Source organism: Monodon monoceros, unplaced genomic scaffold (genome assembly GCF_005190385.1).
Source record: "Monodon monoceros isolate NGI ecotype Baffin Bay Population unplaced genomic scaffold, NGI_Narwhal_1 Super_Scaffold_15, whole genome shotgun sequence".
Lineage (NCBI taxonomy): Eukaryota > Metazoa > Chordata > Mammalia > Artiodactyla > Monodontidae > Monodon > Monodon monoceros.
The window spans coordinates 17,422,885-17,437,916 of NW_021703771.1; the positions used below are offsets into that span (position 1 = coordinate 17,422,885).

The 15,032-nt window shown below is 36.4% G+C and overlaps 1 protein-coding gene across 7 annotated transcripts in view; it reads right to left on the reverse strand.

The window, feature by feature from the left end:
* Window positions 1-422: 422 nt before the first annotated feature.
* Window positions 423-15,032, reverse strand: part of SNAP91 (synaptosome associated protein 91) — a 157,059-nt gene continuing 142,449 nt past the window's right edge. For 4 of the 7 annotated variants that reach the window (XM_029224261.1, XM_029224255.1, XM_029224254.1 and 1 more), the window contains 4 exons: window positions 8,125-8,208; window positions 7,262-7,366; window positions 3,705-3,807; window positions 424-1,826 (listed from right to left, as the gene is read on the reverse strand). In XM_029224261.1, the coding sequence (XP_029080094.1) occupies window positions 3,715-3,807; window positions 7,262-7,366; window positions 8,125-8,208 (282 nt within the window). In that variant the 3' untranslated portion in view covers window positions 424-1,826; window positions 3,705-3,714. Of the gene's footprint in view, window positions 1,827-3,704; window positions 3,808-7,261; window positions 7,367-8,124; window positions 8,209-15,032 lie in introns of all 7 variants that reach the window. The other 3 variants (XM_029224259.1, XM_029224258.1, XM_029224256.1) reach the window with 2 other exon arrangements.

A 15,032-nucleotide genomic window follows, 5' to 3' on the forward strand; every position in this document is an offset into this window, starting at 1 on the left:
ACTAAAATTGGCTAATCTAGACTTTGTGTCTGAGTATCTGTGCATGCAAGTGTGTGAGTACTGTAAACTATTACTTAAAATCATACAATTCTTCAACTTCCACAGAGAATTCATGCAAAACTATTATAAGAATTTAACTGCATATTTTAAAAGAAAGTTCATCCTTTTCTTTTTTGGAATATGGAATTTCAGTGTATTTGGCAGTAGCCACGGAGTCCCAAGTTTAATGACAGCTGATTAAAATTGTTCTTTTTATCCTTGTCTTTACTTTATTGGAAAATAATCAAAACTATGTTGGCACAGACCGCATTTCTCATCCTAAATGTTTTAGCATTTGCAATATTTTGTATATGATAAGTGCGTCATCTGAAACAGACTTTTCCCCCTAAGAAATAATCAAAGAGAGAAAGATTATGTTTGCATTTTCTTTGTTCAAGGTGTTTATTGCATCTCAGAGGGCATACATGCACTGGGTTTTTAAACTGAAATACAAAGAAAAGCCGTTTTGAAATTGGTTTTAGGTAATTTTTCCCCATTACAGTGTATGTTATCCCCACAGTAAATTCAGATACAACCACTTTTAAATGGTACCATACATCTACTGAATAATTTGAAAAAAAGGCAAACACCTTTCCAACCCAATATGCTTTAACGAAAAACTGCCAAGCCACTAGCAACACTGATCAACAGTGACCTCATTTATGCATCGAAATCTTAAGCCAAGCCATCAGCACAGACAATATGACAACAACTTAAAAATTAAAGAATACAATATGTACAGTAAAGGATACAATTCTCTGATTTAGTTTAAATTCTAATCACAATGGTACAACAAAACCTACTTTGAGCTCAATTGAGGGATGGAAGAATACTACGCTACAGAACACATAAAGAAATACTAAATTAACAGATGTACATAAAACCCACAAGAAAATAAAAATATTTGCAGTAATCTTTAAATTACAGTTATACCTTGGAGTGCCTTTATAATCACTTGAATAGCACATTTCTAATTGCATTTTCACAGACATGATGGAAATGGACCCTTCACTTTTCAGTGCATTGAATCAAAAATGAACAAATAGGTCAATTTAGATGCAAAACCTGTCAAATATAATTAAAATATATATTTTAATATAGCAGTGATTGAATATGGAATTCTTCCCATATGAATTTCATTCTTGATAAGGTAGCTTCGAGGAGAAATATTTGTTATGGACATTAACCTTTACATTTTTTTAAAATAAAAGTTCTTAACATATACAGTGCCACAAAAATAAACATTTCCCACAACAGCTGAAGTTCCTGTGATTGGAAAAGTGTACTCCACACCGAAAAAAGTTCTGTATATTTAAGAGTGTTTTCCTTACTATCTGATATCATCACACTATGTTTGTAACGTACATACAGAAGAAAAGAGAATTTATGGGGAGAGTTTAGATTTGTCCAAAAGTTATATATACATTGAAACCTTCAAAAACACAGACACGTCTTTCCAAATGGCTCACCACACAACAGCTGCATCATCCATCCATGGGTGAGGTCCAGAGAAGCACTAAAGGCATTAGAAACATCCATTCATTGTTTACATCGTACAACACACAAAGAACCCATATACACTACAATTTTGAGAGTAGGGATAACAGCTAAGGTAGTACACATTCCTAATGTTCACTTTCACAGCTGTGCTACACATTTTGGAAGAGAAGTTATGTATAAGCATTGGGATTGGTACTGGTGGCTCCCTTTGAAACTCTGAGCATCAGTCTTATTTGAAGTGTCCAAACTCATTATTTTTTTTTCCTATTCAGTCACAAAAATTGCAGCTGTAAAGATAAAAAGCACTCGAATTAGAAAACAATACTACGTACTCCTCAAAGATTTTACCTTCCTTGCAATTTTACTTCGCCGTTACAATGAAAATCTTCACATCAAAGGTTTTCGTATTACCAAAGTCACATTTATATACTTTTCACAATTCTTTAAAACAAGCTTAAAATTTCATCCAGGGGAAAAAAAAACTTTCAATGTATAGCTTCATTTTTAGATAAGAAAATTCTATCAGCAAGATTTTGAAATTTGGATACTTAGAAACCTTAGCAAGACATTCAGTACCAATTAAGAACAGCTAACCTTAAAAAAAGGGCAGTGAAAAAAAGGGGGAAGGGCAGGGACTCCCTTTTTTTTTTGGTCCTTTATCAGTTATGGTTTTCAAGGAGCCACTAAACAGTTGCACAAGTGACAGAACAGAATAGAGGGGAGATATCCCTGGCGATTCAAAACTTTCGCTTATGCCACCCCCCACTAGTCACCCTGGCTATCTCCCACGCTTCAACATCTCTGCCAGGAAAACTTTCCTGGGGTCTTCAGGCTTAGCCATGGGGGTAACTCTTCTTCAAAACATAGTCTGTATCTGTTCCTCTTTTGACTGTGAATCTCTGAGGGCAGGGGCTGTCTAAAGCATCTCTGTTTCAGGTCCTTATTGGAGTTCCTGCACAGACTGACAGCAATATTACTGGATAGAAGACGGATAAAAGGCTGCCCCCTGCAGTGTCCTTGGTCATTCCTGAAACTTCAGCTGCTAAGAAATAAGTGATCATTGTCTTACGTAAGCCTACATGATGCCTACCTCAGCCCAATCCAAACCAAAGTGGGACAGAAAAGTTGGGCACAAGGAGAATTACTTGGCTGAGATGCCAAGGCCTTAAAATGATAAACTGTTTATTAATTTTGTATGAAGAAAAAACTCATAAGGCAGGAATCCACAAAAATCTTAGTAGGCATTTGAGAAAGTTAAAAAAAATATAGGTAGTAGATATAGGATAAAAATAACACTGGATGGGGGTCCAAAAGCTTCGACACTCTTACTGCTCTGCCAGTGTGGCCTTGGGTAAATCACTTAATGCCAAGGAACAGTTTCTTTAGCTGTGAAATGGAGGCAAAAGTATCTGACTAGTTTATCTCGCAGGGTCTGATCTTCTACAGAGATGGTCAAAGAGTTAATGACTGGCAAGTACGAAAAATACCATGTAAATGAAAAGCATCATTAATACTGTTCATTCACATTCAGCAAGTATTTCTTGAGAACCTACCCACTGTGTTTGGTGCTGGGGTTAGTAGTAAACCCTTTTCCTTCATCAGTTTTCTTCTGTAAGTCCACTATTAGTCATAATGTAATTTCATAAACTACATTAGAAATTTAAAACTAGAATGTTAGAAATTTAAAATTTTGCTTGAATGCAGAAATACAAAATAATAATCTAAGCTTTATTTGATGAGAATAAAGAAGAATAAGCAAAATAAAATTACAATTATTGTAGCCAAATATATTCTTAGACAATTTCTAAATGAAGTATTATAAATGTTACCTTTCCATAAATTCCAGTCATCATGGAATGAAGTGGTAATTTTCTAATTTATGTAGTAGCTTGGGCAACTTTGTGCTTTATCAGTATAATCTTTGTGCTTTCCAGTGTAAGGACAATTTGGAGGTTTCTCTCCCTCTTAGTTTTATAAATTAAGATTAAAAAAATCATTGATAAAGATAGCTTTCAATATTGATTTAAAAAGCATAAACATTCAAATTATTATTATTATATACATGTATTAAAAACACAGAAGTACAAATATTATACCTAATAAAATAGCTAAGCATAGCATAGGTCATTATTACAAGCCCACAGGAAAAGCTCAATATTAGATACCTTAAATTGTTTACAAGAAATCCTTGATGTTAAGATCCGCTAATGGGTCCTTTGCTGGAGGTTTCTTGGGACTCTGAGTGGCAGGTGTAGGGCTTGGAGAAAGCTAAGGGGGAAAAGCCAGCCCAAGACAGTGGAAACAGAAAGCAAACAGAGAGATAGATAAGCATTAGGCCGAGCACATACCACAGAAAACAACCATGCAGAAGATTAGATGGCTAAAAGTTTACAAAACCTACTTTGTTCTACTTAGTCACAGTGTTGTTTTAGATTTTGGATTTATAAAACACACTGCAAAGGATACTGGCTTTCTTGAAATTCTCTGACATCAAATTTAGCCAAAGTAAAATTTGAGGACTCTGGTAGAACAATATGGATATTAGTTAGGGAAGATGTGAAAAACTAGTCACATTAAAGCTATTATGAATATACAGTAAAAAAAAAAAAACAAAAACCCAAACAATTTCTCTATTCAAAGCATTTTACTTTGAGTTATTAGTACCACTAAACTAATAAAGGAATATAAATGACTTCTCTTAGAGTGACAGTGAGTTTGAAGGAAAAATGGGAAGAAAACAGCTTGCAGAAAGTTCCTTAAGAAATTATTTAAAAGTATCAGCTAAATATACGAGGATTTCATGTAAAGTATTTTAAGTGAAAACCTGTCAAGTTTTGGGGCACTGTTAGTTTCAGATGAGCAAACAGTCTCCTAGTTATGAATGTCGCTAATTCCAATCTTGCCTATCCAAGCTTGTAGAGAGGACTAATTATTACAGACTGTAGAGAAGAATCATACTAAACCTGCAGCAAAAGCAATAAAAAATTTTCTTACCTTGTTTCTGTTTAGTGAATACCTAAATTATTTCATTGTGTGACAGACATAAGTTCTAGGAACAGGCTTTTGCAGGAATGTTAAGGTCCAAGGCCTTGAAAAAGGTCAAGGAATTTACACAGAGCAATAACTGACCTGTATCCTTCGAGTCTTATTAATTTCCTATGCTTATAATATGATGGAAACCTCAGAGACCTGGGATTGTAGGGCACGGATGTATGTTTTCATTGGTTCCATAAACAAAGCTCCAGAAGTAAGAAGTTTCAGATTTGTTCCTATGTCCATGAACTACTGACTGACTGTAGTATCTATCAGTCAAATTTCCATTTTTAAAACTGGGATCGTATTTCATAGAAAGACCGGGGTAAGGGTCAAAGTTGTCTGGAAGATAAGAAACTCAAGGACTGGTCTATAATTAATAATTAGGTGATATGACAACATCGTGATACTAACCAACTGAGCAATAGTGGAATAGTCCACATATCAGTAATGAAAAACTGTTTTGTTTTCTAAAGCTACCAACTCATGTTTATTTTCTTATCTAGTATATAATCAGCTATGCTTCTTCTCTGATATAGGAAATACAATCTAAAAATTGTGTAAGTATGGCATACCATTTCCTAAATTACCATAAATTCAATTAAATGATTGAAAACACTGTTTTCATCATATCATCTATTTTTCATTTTCATTCTTTGAATTAAGTAAGCAAATTGATGCTCTGTAACACTGGTATCACACAGAAAAACTACCTTAAATCATAAAATTATATTAATTTATTTCTAAAGCTTTCAGCACACCAAATACAATGACTTTTAAAAATCTCATAAAAATAGGAACATCTTTCCTTTTTTTCAAAAAGGTGGTAGATAGTCATGGATATATTTAACCATCAAGGAGACATTCACAATAAATGAGATCCTTCTTAGAATTTAAATATATCCAGATTAAATTTAAAACCAACTATTACACCTAAAAGCTTCCTCACTACCACCCCACTCCCCCCAAACAACTTTAGGCAGCGTTCATTAGTATGAGAGCAGAACAGAAGATTTCTCATGAAGCCAGTGCTTTGGCTATGGCCTTGAAGGCTAGAGTCTCTTACATTGTAAATTCATCTCTCTGGACACCCACCATTCTCTCTCCTGGTCATTATGGCTTTTGAGGGTTAAAGTAAAGAAGCTGAAGAAAGCAAATTTTGGGAATAAGTAGAAAATGAATTTAGAAATGATTCAAGGAAGCAAAGGGGATTAAAGTACACTCAGAAAGTTCACAGTAGGACTCCTTGGCTGAAACAATAAAAATACCCATGTGGTAAATTAAAAACATTATAGAAGTGAAACTATTTACTGATATCCTTAAAATATATTTGAGCTATGTGAATAGGACTAGCATGGTGCTAGTAGTTACAATGTTCTGTCTCCATCTAAATCAATTTCTCACAGTGACTTCTTTGGTTCTACACACACCTTCACTCTGGCCAGGCAATTTATAAGAGTAATAAAGAAAGGGTGATTCATCAGTATGCACATCACTATTAGCAGCAAAACAGTTCAACCAAGTGCATATATTTTAGCATCTTCACAAATGGAGGTAGCACATTGGGCAGGAAGAAATTTGGCCTCATCTAAAGAGAGGTTTGCCCTTTGTCCTGGACCCTGGTAGGTAACCTCTCAACCCTTGGCAACGTCCTGAGTGATACGAATGTCTTTATTATTCAGGGTGGGTGTCTGGAACCACACCTGATAATTTATGCCAACAAGATGACTCAGGGTGGAGGGCTAGCCACGCCAGAAAGACCAGCCATGTGATTCCAGAGTTAAGTCTTTGGGCCACAGGATATGAGCCTGACCTTCAGGGAGGGAGGAGGGCTGGAGACTGAATTATTTCCCATGTGGTTGAACTCAATCAGTCACTCCTATCGAATGAAACCTCAATAAAAACTCTGCACGCTGAAGCTCAGGTAAGCTTCCTGGGTTGGCAGTACGGCTTGCATACCCTCACACGTTGATGCCAGGTGGGTAATGCATCCCTGAGGACAAAGAAGCCTCATGTGTGGGCCCCTCCCAGACTTTGCCCTACGCATCTCTTCTTTTGGCTGGATCTGATTTGCATCTTTTTACTACACTAAAAGTGTCATCATAAAGTTAGTGCTCCCCTGAGTTCTAGGAGTCATTCTAGAAAACTGTCTAATCTGAGGATGGTCCTGGGAACCCTCAAATCTGTAGGCAGCTGGCTGGAAGTGAGGGTGGCCCTTGGGACCTGAAGGGTCTGATGCGAGGGCAGCCTTGTGGGAACTGCTCCCTCAGGCTTTGCAGTTTGGCAGGCTCACTGCAGTTTGTGTTACTAGCCTTGGGCAAACTTGGCAATCTGGAGGACTGTGTCGCTAACTTTCCGTTTGGCTAACTTTGGGAACGCATAATAAGAGTATGGATCAGAGCTGCTCATTTTTTCTGGACTAAATGCCTGGATACTTTAAACACCTGGTAGTTCTCAGGAACCACCCTGAATTAAGTAGGAGAGGAACGGAGGGACTTTAGGACAGTTATTTCCATCATTTTCCTCCAAATGTCACACTATTGCTCATCTCTCTTCCATGTTCCCTTTACTTCTGAAGCAACAGGTATGAAGACTGTATCAGGTAAAAACATTTTTAAACAGTTTGTCACATGACAGTTTTACATTTATAAAGTAATGTCATTCTTTTGTGGGACATTTAAAAACTGACCTGTGTGCCAGGTACAGCTGCGGCTCCAAAGGGTGGCCTCCTCATGGGCTGTGCAAACATGACAGGCTGCTGCGGCAGCACGGGCATGCCTGTCCCAGCAGGAGGCTGAAAAGCAGAGCAGTTCATAGCATGAGTGGAATCTACTCTGGCAATGCCCTGACCTTTACGTCTTTAATATGTTCCTGAAAATTTTTCTTTCCTTTTTTTTTTTTTAAACATCTTTATTGGAGTATAATTGCTTTACAATGCTGTGTTAGTTTCTGCTGTATAACAAAGTGAATCAGCTATATGTATACATATATCCCCATATCCCCTGAGGAATCCACGTCTGTGAGAAAGTATAATCTGTAATTTTGAACGATGGGTGCTGTGAGGCTGCCAGACGGCAGAGAATCACTGAGGGGCAGTAGGAGCCTGGCTGGCCACAAAGCATCCTCACCCCACACAGGCTTTGCTGTCGTTTATCCATCTTCTGGAAGCATAGTTCTTGAAGAGATGAAAACTTGTTTCTTTACGGAAAATGGCTCTAAAATTTGCTAGTGATAAACGTGGTAAGTGAAAAGTCCTAGTATAGTGATTAAAAGTGGATTTTGATGATTGAGCTAAAAATATGTTTGGTAAATAGTACTTCAAAAATGACATAACAGTGTACTATAAAAATTATTTTGATGGCAGAATTTAAGTGTCTTATAAGTGACTCAGTCATGCCCTCTGTAGACTACTTAATGTCTAAAGCAGATGACTTAACTTTTTACATTTTACTTTACTGCATTTTGGGGAGAATTATATTCTATAGTTAATCTGGGATTTGGTGAAGGCCGTAGAAGTATTCATTACAATTTTTAGCATCGGTCATCACTCACCATTGCAAATCCTGCTCCAGGCTGTCCAACAGATGGGGCCCCGGCAACAGGAGGAACTGAACTGGTTGGAGGTACAGCTCCTTGCTATGAAAACGAAACAACACACACACACACACAAACAACAACAAACAAAAAGAACCAATATAATTTGGTTTTAAAATGACAAAATACAATTTTAAAATGCATGCCCTTAAGTATGTGTAAAGATGTAAAGAAATCTCAAATTTCAGTTTTAAATTAAAAAAAAAAAAGGCACTAGCACCACACCAATGATATGAAGAAGGTTACTAACTTGATGTTCACTGTTGTGGTGCTATTTGGGTTCACTTATTCGGGCTCAGCTTACACTCAAGCACTGGGCTTTGTCTCTATCTCCTTATACCACCCTCACTGTAAACAAGTCAAATTTTTCTAAGCTTGTCTTTTCCTATCATTATATCCTCCAATAGGCACTGAATTAGAAATTTAAAGAATGCTTTCATTTACATTTTTAATGCTTGGTTTCCATTCCCCCCCCATTTTTATATTATTCTTTTCTGTGTTATATTTGCTTCTCTCTGACTTTTGACTGTTGTACATTTGCACAAAGACCAAAATTAATTCTAAGTTTTAGGAAGCATTTAGAGGACTGCACATAATATCATACATATATCCCATTTCAGGTACAGGTTTGATAGTCTTCAGTCACACACCAAACCCCCTAATATTTCCCTTATGTATAAAATTAACCCTGCTGCAATCTCTTAAATTTAAGTTAACCGTTAGAGCAAAATCCTAATTGAAAAAGAAAATACTATAGTAATATCAACAAAAATGGTGGAATAAGGAACTCTAAGAGTCCCCCTAAGCATAAAAGCAATGGAAAAACAGGCAAAAATGGTCAAAATCAACTTTTTTGGAACTCTGGAACCTAACTAAAAGTTTGCAGCGGCCTACAAAGTACTTAATCAAAAAAAAAAAAAAAATCAGCTGAATCTTGGTAAGAACATTGAGCTTTGGGGCATTTTAACTTACCCTAGAGTTCCAGCCACTGTTCTCCAGTTCAGCTGTAGCTTTGAAAATAACAGCACACAGTCCCAGTAATAGTACCACGAGGAGCAGAATATATTTTAATTATTTGCCTTGTCTTGTCTCGTGTATAGGTGGCTCCCTGGAAACATTGGCTCAAAAGGCTTGTCCTTATCTTGCCAAACTGGGAACCCTTCTAGTGCTAAAGCTGTTACCTGAAGACATTTGTGGAAAATACTTAAAGGCAAATTTTTCAGTTGTTGCTGTATCAGGCAATGGATATCAGTCAGCAAAAACAGCAGACTAAACAAAAAGCTCAGAAGAAAAGGTTGGAGAATGAGATGCTTTGAGGATAAAGGGTTTGAAAAACTCAGACCTTCTCCTGGGAATTTAGATAGCCAGGCACATGCCCAGGGCTGTGCATATGCTCAGGATAGATGTGAGATGCCTCTGGGTTGACTCTGAGGCTTTAAGAAAGCAGCCGTGATCGCTAAGGCAGAGTTGCAAACTGCCTGGTTGAGTCTGAAGTCATGCCTAATACATACTCAGAGCCCCTCTGCAAAGACTGGGAGATATTTTTGGTTCCAGGAGTTTAAGTAGTATCTGTCTAATCATTAGCTGACCACTTAGCTAAAAGGACAAAACAAACAAACAAACAATAACCCCCTCCCCCCCAACCAAGGTAGCAAAACAACAAAAAAGGTAGCAACAAAAACCTTGGGGAGGGGGTAGAACATGATTTCCAAAGCTGCCATATTATAATATTCAAAGTGTCCAGGTTTCAACAGAAAATTATGAGGCATGCAAAGAAACAAGAACATATAGCCCATATGCAGGAGGAGAAGATCTCAAATCAATAACCTAAACTTCCACCAGAAGGAACTAGCAAAAAGAAGAACCAATTCCAAAATGAGCAGAGAAAGGAAATAATAATGATTAGATCAGAGAAAAGTGAAATAGAGATGGGAAAACAAAAGAGGAAATAGAAGAAACCAAAAGTTGGCTGTCTGAGGAGATCAATAAAATTAACAAACTTTCAGGTAGACAAACCAAGAAAGAGAGAGAAACTTACATAACCAATATCAGGAAAGGAAGTGGAGATATTACTACCAACCTTGCAGAAATAAAAAATTATGAGGAAATATTATCAGAAATTACATGCTAAAACATTAGATAATCTAGATGAAATGGTCAAATTCCTCGAAAGACACAAACTACGAAAACTGACTCAAGAAGAAACAGAAAAATCTAAATAGTGGTATAGCAAGTAAAAAGACTGAGTCAGTAATCAAAAACCTTCTATCACAGAAAAGCCCAAAACCAGATGGCTTCACAGGTCAGTTCTATTACATTTATAAAGGAGAATTAATTTCAATCCTTCTTAAGCTCTCAAAAAAAAAAATAAAAAAAATAGAAGGGGAACATTTTCTAATTATTCTTTGATTCCAGTATTACTGTGATACCAAAGCCAGACAAGGACATCACAAGAAAAGAAAACTACAGACCAAATCTTTTACAAACATTGATACAAAAATTCTCAACAAAATACTAGCATACCACATCCAGCAGCATATTAAAAGAATTACACATCAAAACCAAGTGAGATTTATCCCAGGAATGCAAGGTAGGCTCAATCAATGTAATATGTCATATTAATAGAATATAAGAAAAAAAGATCATCTCAGTAGATGCAGAAAAAGCATTTGACGAAATCCAACATCCTTTCATGAACAAAACAACACTAAATAAACTAAGAACAGAAGGGTAATTCCTTAACCTGATAAAGGGCATCTGCAAATAACTCACGGCTAACATCGTACTTAATGTTGAATGACTGAAAGTTTTCTCCCTAAGAACAAGACAAAGATGTACTGGAAAGTCTAGTCAGGGCAATTAGGTAAGAAAAAGAAAGAAATAGCATCCAGAAAGAAAGGAAGAAATAAAACTATCTCTATTTGTAGATGATATGAGCTTATATATAGAAAATCCTAAAGAATCCACACACAAAAAAACCATCAGAGTTAATAAACAAGTTCAGCAAAGTCACACGATACAAAATAAATATACAAAAATCAATGTGACATTCACCTTACACTAGCAATGAACAATAAAAAATGCAATTATAAAAAAATTAATTTACAACAGCATTAAAAACAACATACTTAGAAATAAATTTAACAGAGAGTATAAGACTTGTACACTGACAACTATAAAACATTATTAAAGAAATTAAAGAGGACTCAGATAAATAGAAAGATGTCCTCTGTTCATGGACTGGAAGACAATATTGTTAAGATGGCAATATTTCCCAATTTGCTTTATAGATTCAGAGTAAACCCTATAAAAATTTCAACTGCTTCTTTTGGAAAAATGGACAATCTGAACCTAAAATTTATATGGATATGCAAGGGACCCAGAATAGCCAAAACAATCTCATAAAACAAGAACAAATTCGGAGGACTCACACTTTCTGTTTTCAAAACTTACCACTAAGCTACATTGATCAAAACACTGTGGCACTGGCATAAGAACAGACATATAGGTCAATACAACAGAATAGAGAGTCTGGAAATAAATCTATATATCTATGGTCAATTGATTTTTGAGAAGAATGCCAAGACCAATAAATGAAGAAAAACCAGTCTTTTCAACGCATGGTTCTGGGATTAACTGGATTGCCACATGCAACATAAAGAATTTGGACCACATATGAAAATAAGCCTAAAATAGGTCAAAAACCTAATGTAACAGATAAAACTATACAACTCTTAGAAGGAAATCTGGGTGTAAATCTTTAAGATTTGGATTAGGTAATGGCTTCTTAAATATGACACCAAAAGCAAAAGCAACAGGGCTTCCCTGGTGGCGCAGTGGTTGAGAGTCTGCCTGCCGATGCAGGGGACACGGGTTTGTGCCCTGGTCCAGGAAGATGCTACATGCCGCGGAGCGGCTAGGCCCGTGAGCCATGGCCGCTGAGCCTGCGCGTCCGGAGCCTGTGCTCCACAACGGGAGAGGTCACAACAGTGAGAGGCCCGCATACCACAAAAAAAAAAAAAAAAAGCAAAAGCAACAACAATAAAAATAGACAAATTGGAGCTTATCAGAACCAAACACTTTGTGCGTTAAAAGATACTACCAAGAAAGACAACTCACAGAATGGGAGAAGATATTTGCAAATTATGTATCTGATAAGCATCTGGTATCCAGAATAATAAGGATCTCTTAGAACTCAACAATAAAAAGACAACCCAATTATAAAATGGGCGAAGGACATAAACAAACATTTCTCTGAAAAAGGATATACAAATGGCCAATAGCACATGAAAAGATTCTCAATATCATTAGTCATTAAGGAAATGCACATGAAAACCACAATTGAAACCCTATGCATTGCTGGTGGAAACAATGATACAGCTGCTGTGAAAAAGTTTGGCAGTTCCTCAAAAAGCTCAACAGAGTCACACAAGTCCTGGCAATTCCATTCCTAGGTATATTCCCAAGAGAACTGAGGACATATATATTCTTACCAAACTTGTATACAAATAACAGAATCATCTTTCATAACAGCCAAAAGTGGAAACACCACAAATGTCCGTCCATTAATGAATGAATAAATAAAACGTGGTATATCCAAACAACAGAATAGTCAGCAATACAAAAATGAAGTACTGATACATGCAACAACACGGATCAACCTTGAAAACATTATGATAAGTGAAAGAAGCCAAAAAGTCAGGCACAAAAGGCTCCAAAGTATATGATTCTGTTTATATTAAAAATCCAGAATAGGCAAGTCCATAGAAACAGAGTAAATATTTGGATGTCATGGTATAGGGAAGGGGAAAATTGGGAAAGACTGTGTTCCTTTTTGGGGTGATGGAGATATTCTGGAATTAGAGAATGGTGATGGTTTTACAGCTTCAAAAATATACTAAAAATCACTGAATTATACACTTTAAAGTTGTGAAAATGGTGAATTTAATGTTACATAAATTTATCTCAAAAATTTTTAAATGAAAGAAAATCCAAAGGGTAGCAGAAAAACCCACCCCACCACTGTACGCTTCTTTGGCATAAGGATGATTTTGAGCTGATTATTTTGAAGAACAGCAGGAGAAACTCTGAAAACGGTAGAAATTAAACTTTTGTAAGGGACATTTAGATTTATAAAGGAAATCTCCACTTGTAAGGGTGTCTCCTTCTCTGTACCGGGAAGAGAAGGATGACTAAATCACAAGAGAATCTTATCAATGGAGAAGTCACTGACTTAAATCTACATAACAAATCTTAACTTTGTTGACCCTGCTTTTCCTGGTAACCTCCCCACATCATTCTTTCTTTTGTCTTTAGCTGAAGATGGTATATTTAAGCTGGTGGCTTGGGCCACCTTGGGGAGTTACTCATTTTTTTCTCTGGGTGTCTCCCTGTATATATGAGGCATACATGTTAATAAACTTCTGTTTTTCTCTTGTTCATACGTCTTTTATTACAGGAGTCTCTACTAAGAATTCAGAAGGATAGAGGGAAAGTTATTTTTCCTCCCCTACAAAAGAAGTATTATACTTCACATTCACTCTACTCATCATTTCAACAGGTTAGGTGGTAGGCTATTCACTAGACCCAGAATTGCATATTTTATCAGAATTGTACCATACAATAATAACTGTATTTACAAGAATTGTATCATTAGGACTTAAGACTGTGAAAGAAAAAAGCTACCAAAATAAAATGAACCTGCAGATCCTGATCAGACAAATGAGTCAAAAAATTTAAAGGGAGTCTGTTTGTCATTTTGCTCAAATGGTAGATTAACTCTTAATAATTTACTCCCTCAGTGTTATTTGTCCTAAGGTTTTAAAAGTTGTTTTCTTTTTCCACACTCAACAAAATCTTTCACCTATAGGCATATAAAGATTAGTTGCTTTTAGGGGGAGAATTGTGGATTCTGTGGCCTCCTGCAAAATGCACATATTTCCGAGTTGCAAGTGCCTTCCTAGTTTGTCTGATGGAAACTTAACAGGTCTGTTGTGCTCAAAACTAGGAATGAGTAACCCTCTTGATGGCCATGATGATATGCCAGTCCTGTTAAAGGTTTTTAGATATAACTTGGGTTCTATGGTCTGAAAAACTTTAGAGCTGCACCAGCAAGTAAAAGCAAGGCTACAGCTTTGTTCAGGAAGAAGAGCTTTGCAGTAAATGGCAGTGAATTTTTATACAACTAAGTGAGGGTTAATAATGATAAAATAACTGCATAGGACAGCCTTCATATTATTACCTAAAATGTTAAAGAAAATAAACAAAAGAAATAGGACTACATGTAACTCTGCCTTCCTAATAAATTATTTCTGTTGTTCTAATTTCTCTTTCCACAGCTGCCTGCGGACACTTCATGCTAAAGCCTACTGTCTTTAACTTTCTGGAGTTTCACTATGAACAACATAAAGTTTTCTGCTTCATAAACAAAAATAAGGAGTTCTGGGGTTTAAAAATATAAGAGCATTAATCTCAGTCTCAGGGATGGTGCCTGACAATCAGATAACTGGCAGCCTCGTGGGCCTGAAGAAGCAAAAGAGTTGTTAATTAAGTACCTGATGAATTCCTAACCTTGTATGGTTAAAATCTTCATCTCAGGGAAGGTGATGACCAAGGAAGATCTCCAATTCAATACCGTTTTTAAAGGACTTCTCCTTTGTTCCCCTTCTGGGGTAATGGCCTCATTACTTAGCAAACTGCCCCACATACAAACCTGGGCAACCAGTGTCTTGGTGTGTTTGTTCACAATTACCCCCAGTTGTGTGGAATCTACCTGAGACTTTTCTTTCTTGTCTTACTTTCCATCCTAACCTCTGGCTCCAACCTTTTTAAAATTTTTAAACCTACAGCTGATCTGCCAGATGCCA